Source organism: Anguilla rostrata, chromosome 11 (genome assembly GCF_018555375.3).
Source record: "Anguilla rostrata isolate EN2019 chromosome 11, ASM1855537v3, whole genome shotgun sequence".
In the NCBI taxonomy this organism is placed as follows: Eukaryota; Metazoa; Chordata; class Actinopteri; order Anguilliformes; family Anguillidae; genus Anguilla; species Anguilla rostrata.
Window position 1 is genome coordinate 3,886,509 of NC_057943.1, and position 8,281 is coordinate 3,894,789.

At 43.8% G+C, this 8,281-nt stretch overlaps 1 protein-coding gene across 2 annotated transcripts in view; it reads left to right on the forward strand.

Annotated features, from left to right (window-relative positions):
* ccdc120a (coiled-coil domain containing 120a) overlaps positions 1–7,778 on the forward strand; it is a 58,822-nt gene extending 51,044 nt beyond the window's left edge. For both annotated transcript variants that reach the window (XM_064300573.1, XM_064300572.1), the window contains 2 exons: positions 254–1,381; positions 2,052–7,778. In XM_064300573.1, coding sequence (XP_064156643.1) covers positions 254–1,381; positions 2,052–2,157 — 1,234 coding nt within the window. In that variant the 3' untranslated portion in view covers positions 2,158–7,778. The remainder of the gene's footprint in view (positions 1–253; positions 1,382–2,051) is intronic.
* The last annotated feature ends 503 nt before the right edge of the window (positions 7,779–8,281 follow it).

Genomic DNA, 8,281 nt, shown 5'->3' on the forward strand with positions numbered 1-8,281 from the left:
CCGCCCCCTCCTTCACAGGACATTACATTACAGGGATTTAGCAGACGCTCTTATCCAGAGCGAGTTACACAACGTTTTACCCAGCATTTACATTGCATCCATTTTATACAGCTGGATATATACTGAAGCAATGCAGGTTAAGTACCTTGCTCAAGGGTACAACAGCAGTGTCCTACCTGGGAATAGGACCTGTGACCTTTAGGTTGAAAGACCAGCTCTGAGCACTTCGTTTCTCTGTGCCCCCCCCCCTTAGGTCGGACGTGTCGGGCGGAGTCGGGGGAAAGCACTGGACCGACGGCCCTGACGGGACGCAGGTGCTGCCGCTGCAGTCTCAGGAGGGGTCCTCCTCCGGGGGGTCCTTCGAGCGCGGGGGCTGCCCGTACAGCGCCCGAACACGCCGCAGCAACAGCTCTGAGGCCCTGCTGGACCGCACCGTCTTCCCCGAGGAGGCGGCCCAGCGGGGGGGCATGCCGGCGCGGGGGGGCCCCTACAAGAGCTCGGAGGCGCTGACCGACGGGCGGCTCCGGCAGGTGCACCGGGTCAGCCCGGAGAGGCACCTGAACGGGCACGCCGAGCAGGGCAGGATGCGCTCGTCCGTGGGGGGCCGGGGGGGCGGCGGCGGCGGCGGCGGCGGGGGAGGCGGCTACAACGAGATCCTGATGGACTACATCTGGGGCAAGCAGCAGAAGATGCAGCAGCAGGCGCAGCAGCAGCAGCGGCAGCAGCAGCAGTTGGCGGGGGTTGGCGGGAACGGCAGGCCCTGGCCCGACGGCCCCTGCCCGCCCCCCCCCGCCGGCTCGGTGTCCTCCCCCCATTTCAACGGCTTCCCCCCGTCGCAGCCCCCCCACTTCGGCGCGGGGCCCCCGCCCTACAGCCCCCTGCTGCGCGGCAAGCCCGGGGACCCGCGGCGGGTCAAGGTGACGCGCACCAAGTCCTGCGGGCCCTTCATCCCGCTGCAGCCGCACCAGCAGGAGTCCATCCTGCTGTCCGCCTACTCCGAGCCCCCCCTGCACCCCCCCTCCGGCTCGGCCAGCTCCTCCACCGCCGCCCTGTACCCCTACCCGCCGGAGCCGCTGTGCCCCGCCCCCGCCATGCCCCGCCGCGCCCCCCAGTTCCCCGCCACCACCCCCGAGGACTCCACCCGCAGCCTGCACAAGGCGCTGGCCCTGGAGGGCCTGCGGGACTGGTACCTGCGGAACACCCTGGGGCACCCCGCCGCCCCGGCCAAGCTCCAGGACCCGGGCCTGTCCCGCCGCCGCACCCCCCCGTCCCTGCACGGGGCCCACCCCCTGCCCCACCAGCCCCAGTCCTTCCAGGGCGAGCCCGCCTACGGCCACCTGCCCCAGTCCGCCTCCTTCCACGGGCACCCGCTGCACGGCAGGTGAGCTCCTGCCACTTCGCTGGAACCGCGTACGCTTTTTTTTTTTATTGAAAGGGTTTGTTCTTTTAAGTTTTTTTTAAAAATCATTAGAACTTCTTACATTTAAAAAAAAAAAAGGATTTTTCACCCAGCACAGCGGTTTGGGAAACGCTGTTTTAGAGCAGAAGAAGTTTTCTTTTCTTTTGTGAGAATGCCAAATTTGTTTCTGTAGTGCTACACAGCTGTTCTGTGTAGCTGTGCAGTAATAGGACCTGTGTAGTTGTGCATTAAGGGGACCTGTGTAGTTGTGCATTAAGGGGACCTGTGCAGTTGTGCAGTAAGGGGACCTGTGTAGTTGTGCATTAAGGGGACCTGTGTAGTTGGGCATTAAGGGGACCTGTGCAGTTGGGCATTAAGGGGGGACCTGTGTAGTTGGGCATTAAAGGAACCTGTGTAGTTGTGTATTAAGGGGACCTGTGTAGTTTTGCAAAAAGGGAACCTGTGTAGTTTTGCAGTAAGGGAACCTGTGTAGTTTTGCAGTAAGGGAACCTGTGTAGTTGTGCAGTAAGGGAACCTGTGCAGTTGTGCAGTAAGGGAACCTGTGTAGTTGTGCAGTAAGGGAACCTGTGTAGTTTTGCAGTAAGGGAACCTGTGCAGTTGTGCATTAATGTGCTGTTTCTGGCTCTTGCAGGTCAATGGAGCTGTCGCTGTTCCAGGATCCATTCCCAGCACAGATGCAGGAGCTAACACTGAAAGAGCCTAGTACTGACCTGCCAGCTCCTGGAACCCTGGTCTGACACACACACACACACACAGATCGCATACACCTGCTCAGAAAAAGACAGATGACGAACCGGCACATAAACAAACATGTATATACACACACACACACACTTACATAGTACACACACAAATAGACATGGATGCAAATCGAGTTGTAAATGTACCGGACCAACACACACACACACACACACACACAAGACGACATAAACATTCCCCTGGTTTCGTCGGGTTTCTTCCCTGGATGGAAAGGCCGAGCGGTGGAAAAACAGAGGAGGAAAAGAAAGAGTCTGAGGCCTGTGGCCAGGGGCCCTGCTCAGTCTCTCTGTGAAACAGGAACTCTGACTGAACAAAACCAGAGACGGACTGGAAACGCAAATGGACCGAACCGACCCTCTGGCCTCCGCTATGAGCTCAGGGCATCTGAAGCTTCCCGCTTTTTCTGTCTCGACAACCTGCTACAAACACTCCTCTCTGTCTCTCTCTCTCTCTCTCTCTCTCTCTCTCTCTCTCTCTCCTCTCTCTCCTCCTCTCCCCCCTTCCCTCCCTCTCCAGTTTATCTGTGCTCTTTATTAGCAGTTTGTCAGTGTATTCTATTGGGAATCGTAGCGTCAGAAATCCCGGGTCTTGTGATAGACGGGGGCACTGAAATCCAAGCGAAACGCCAGCTGTGTCTTGTGCACTTGTCCTGTACGCTGCAGAAGTATGTCTGGTGCCCAGAATCAAAACAACAACGATATATATATACACTGCATATATATATATTAATGGAGCACATCAGAATAGTGTGATCTGTGCACATATAGGTGCATAAAAGGAATCCTTGCTTGCCTTCATGTTGCATTACATTGGTGAAAAAACCAGGTTGACGTGATCCAAACTGACCTTGACCAATTCTTCATATTAATCGCAAGATCCTTTCAGTTGATGATCTTGGTGAAATCTTCTCGTATTTGGCACATTTGCTGAAAGCAGCTAATGCGGGGTCTTTGGAGAGAAAAGTGTGAAAAGAAAAAAAAATGCTGTATTTTTTTAATGCTTATCGACGTTCTTGAGGAATATCATCGTTTTAAAATGGAATAAGGTGTACAGTAATACTAGTTTTGCACTAGTATGATAAAGCATTTTGTGCAGGAAAAATGGTATACGTGGGGCTTCTCATTTTGATTGAGGTTATTGAGCTTAGTCCAAGAGGTCAACAATCCATCAGGTATGTGTAAGCCTGTAGATAACTATATGTGGTAGAGTGCAATTTATTTTAAAATCATAATTTTATTCCAGAATAAACAAACAAATCTATGAAAGCAGGGTTCCTACAGCCCTTGCAAATTCTTAAAAGCCATGAAAATATTTTCATCTTGGAACGTCGAGGAAAAATCCTGGAAAGTGGTTAAATATCCCACATTCCACTGTCCTTGAAAACTTAGGAAAAGTGTACCAAAACATTTACCAAAATATATCAATATTCTTTGCTAGCTTTATGACACCACCTTTTAAGTCATGTGTTCTGATAGTGCCAGCTCATTGGTCCTCAGGAGAGTGAGGTATTTACCTTGGTACACACAGAATACTCTGGAAGTAATGTGTGTTTACCTCACAAAAGGTGCAGTATAACTCAGTTGCTTCACAAATTCTATAAAAAAATATTTGAAAACCATAAATTCATCCTTGGTGTCATTGGAAAAAAATGATTTTACATATGTTTTCAGTGGGATCACTGTTAAAAGCTTTCACTCAATAACTATTGATTCAAAAATGTTAACTATGTTTAATATTTAAGAGCTGCATACATCTTTTGTAGAAAGAAAATAGGTTAGACTAATCAGTTGGATTACAATGAAGAGGAGAAAGTAATACTGTTTACTTCAGTTGTGTGTGCGGGTTTTAACGAGAAAAACATGTATAACTGCAAGAGTGAAACCTGTTCTTTGTGATGACAAAAGAAAAGCTCACACATCGTACACAAACAGTACCCACAATTCAACAGCTAAATATTACACAGCACCAAGTTAGAATTTTTATTTAACAGAGCTGATTAGTAAAATTAAAGGCACCGTGTTTTAAGGTACCATCGTGGAATTCCCTCAAGTGAACACATTCCTGCTTTCAGGTAACTTCAGGTAACAAATGAGGGATTGTTGGCTTCCAGGACGCATGTTGAAGACGAGTGTGCAGGGTGATGAGATGGAAAGAATCAGTTAGGTGTGTAAGAGAGCTGTGTTAATTTAACACGGATCCTCACTGCAGAGCTTGAGGCACGTACGTTGTAATGCTGCATAGTGACGTTGCTGTCCGGGCGCGTTTCACTCAACAAATGCAATATGTCATGTGGTCCAAATCGCGTCATGAGTAAATGTTGGTATTCCTAGTTCCCTCTAGGTTTAGTATTATAAACTTCAAATGTATTTTTAGTGTCATTCCCCCAAACACATAACAGTATTACTACAAATAAATTGCTGTATCATTTTATTTAAAAAAAACCTTCTTACATTTATTCTGAATATTAAATATAAGTCCAGCTGAACCTAGATGGTTTCCAGATAACATTTAAACAATGTAAAGTCCTTATATGGTATGGCCCTTAATATCTCTCTTTTTTTTTTTCTCGGACATACAAATATAAAGAAATTTTGAGCTGAGCTAAATATGAACCCACTGACTGGTCTTATTTCAAAGATTAGTAACAAATGAACAAAACGTGTAACATCATCTGAGAAGTACTTCCACATCATTTTGCTGCCATTAAAAACACTCCAATGCTTCCACCATCATTAATACTGTTAGTGTACGTTTTTCTGTAGTGTTAAATTATTATAAAGTCATGGCTATGAAATGGTTGTCATCCAGCCAGTGTTTGGTTGTAACACTTCTTACATCAGAGCAAGTGGTGAGAAATCAGTCGGTTTTTTTTTTTACCTTAAAGTGACATCACCATACTAAACAATCCATGTAAATGAATCACTTGTGTTCGGTATCATTGATCTCTACCTTTATAGAGAAAAACTCCTTATAATTGATCAGGATGGTTTAGTGACAACATACAGTTACATTAGAGTAAGCAAAATGGAGAGTAATTAGGACAAAACCTTACGGTAATGGCTAAGTTCTAATGTAAACCCCCCTACATGTCACCATCACATGCATCTTTCTGTGAATGTGTACATTTGTTCGCTCGGCTTAAAGCACAATTCGGGGCCGCATGACTTTCTATCTGGTTTTCCCCCTTTGTTTCAACTTAGTTATCGGTGAGAACATGTTTAATGATGACTGCAATACTTACGAAATTTTCGGTAGGAAACATGCTGCTTTCCTGTAATTACAGCTTTAAGCTGAAGTCAAATCAAGTCTGCGCCACTAACCAAACGAGCAAAAAAAATAAAGGCATCTAATTCTGACTCGACAGAGAGAGAGCGAAATTCTGTTACCTGCCGTTGACCACTAGGGGGCGAGCAGAACTAACTTCCATCAGTGCCGTTCATAAAGATGGATTCAAACAGGGATGTCTGTCCCGACAGCCAACCACACTATACATCGTCTCAGATTCCTATCGTGTTGTTGTTGCTATTGCAAGTAATTAGCGCACTTACAGGAGGCTTTCTTGTTGTATTGGCTTTGTAAACTAGCACAATGACATCTTCAAATAAAGGACAAATGTTGCTAAATAGAGGCAATTAAGAGCATATTGCAAAATTTGTCACAGTCTATTGTTTATTTGCCTATTCTTTTCCCAGAAAATGTATGATACATGTTTGCTATTTATGAAATCATATGAACATGTAAGCATACTTTGCTATTTGGATTTTTCTCATGTTGGTAAGGTGACATTCTCTGTGTAATAAGGTGTGTTCACACTAATCTGTTTCAGTGTACTCAAATGCAGATAACTATTGATAGATTTATGTAACATTTTGTTGAATATGAGGGGAAAAAATGGGAAAAGCCAAAATTATGTAGGAAATCCGGTTTTAATCAAACCATTTTACGGCACATGCACACCTTATTTACCTGTTTAAAGGTATTTTGCTCGAGAACAGGCACTGAATATATGTGGTGATTACTGAGGCAACATCGTGGCTGTGAAGGGACGTTCTCTCATGAAGGTTAGATGGTGTGGTCCAGTGGTCTCCAACCCTGGTCCTGGAGAGCTACAGGGTCTGCTGGTTTTTGTTTTCACCTTAAAATCAGCACCCAATTGAGACCCAACACACCAGGTGAGTCGAGTTAACTGTGTAATCAACTGCTCTAATTGATTCATGAAGTGCAGAGTCACTATGAAGACCAGCAGACCCTGTAGCTCTCCAGGACCAGGGTTGGAGACCACTGGTGTGGTCCCATGTCTCATTCTTGCTCACAGAAACATTTCTTTCATGTCCGTGCTTGTCCAGGTCTGTTTCCTCATGCAGTTATCCGGCTGCTCAGTGTCCCTTCTTAACATTCACCGTTTTAACCTTTTATTTACCGTTAAATCATGAACATGTTCATCTGTCATTGTGACTCCAAACCAAATGAGTAGATAAAGATGGATTTGCTCCATCAATGTCCGATCAGGGACTTGAACCCACGACCCTCAGGTCTAGAATCCAGTGCGGTAACCAGTACAGAAAGGATCTTTTCCATTCTGACGTTGCTGATACTGTAACTTGGATTGAATACATTTTTCGGGTAAAAAATGCTTCATTTTAGTAGTAATACAATGTAGCAATCTTTTATTTTTGCAAATAAGAGTGAGTATATCAGATTGAAGCGCTGCAAAATCAATAATAATAATAAATAGGTAAAAATTAATTTAGGCTCTTGTTAATGTTTGTTCCCAGTTGAGTTTAATCTGTACAATTTTTCAATTATCTACATTTTAATGCATAATTTTATTGCATCATTACAGTTTGTGATGTGCTTCCAGCTGGTAAAACTGACATTTGACCAAGCAGCTGTGAATTTAGAGTCTTAACAGTGTTTTGCAATGACGTGTTGATATTTTTAAATACATCTAAATACATGTAATGAAAACAAGAACTATGCCATCTTTAATTTTAAGCCCGTTTTGTTACATTTTGCATACTTTTGCAGTGACGTGGTACTGAGCAGGGAAAAAAAGGCCCAGCACATTCTGTATGCTCTATTTTTTCATATGATTTTGAATTTAAAACGTTGTGCTTTCTGTTGCATCTGCCAACTGCGAGGTTTTGATTCCATTTGCTTTTCTTAATTTTGAAAAGGATTACCTTTGACTGTAAATAACATCAGACTTATCACCAGCATAAGTACAGTGATACATTTTTTTTTTTTTTTTTAACAAAAGGACTTGGACACAGCTGCGGATGGCTTGAATGTTGTACTACATCAAGTGACTTTGAGGTGGGCTGTTTACCATTCAAATGACTGAAATATTTTGATTAAAATTAATTATTATTTGAAATGTGCTGTATACATAGAAATATTCTGTAAAAACATGCATTTTCTCACCATCCTTGAGGTCTTTTGTTTGTATATCTTTTTTTTTTTTTGGTCTCTCCCACCTTCCAAAACATGTGTCCTTTTGGAGGAATGAAAAGATGTGAAATAAAATTAACTCTCAGTGTATCTGTGGGAAAGGGACTGTACAGATCCTCTTTTTATTAAAATGTCTCCTAAAATTTTAGATTTCCGGGTGTATGTATTCATTGAAAATTATATGTACATTTTCCAGGGGCTCAATGATTGTCCATTTGACTAAAAGAGTAACTGGTTGAATTCAGGTAATAAAGACTGAAAATTAAATGAGTGATAAAGATTTAAGTCATAGGAATTAAATGAATAATATAATAATGCATCAACATAAAAAAGTAAGTACATAACATAAGGGGATCCTGGTTTTAGCAGTTTACGTGCTCATTTAATTCATATATGCTTCTCAGGAGGGCTAGTTGCAATTATAACCATTCTAATATTGTACATGTCTCAAATGTAGACAGCATTTGTATTTTTCATATAGGTATCTGTAATGCGATGGATGTGAAGATTTGTGATTTAATTGTCAAACATTCGTTCAGGAACATGACTTTACAATCCCAGAAACAACAGGACCACTGCTAGGATGTCGGCATCATATGCACCGACTTCTGTTTTCCAGTGTTCCATCTATCCTACTCTATCATGACAGAT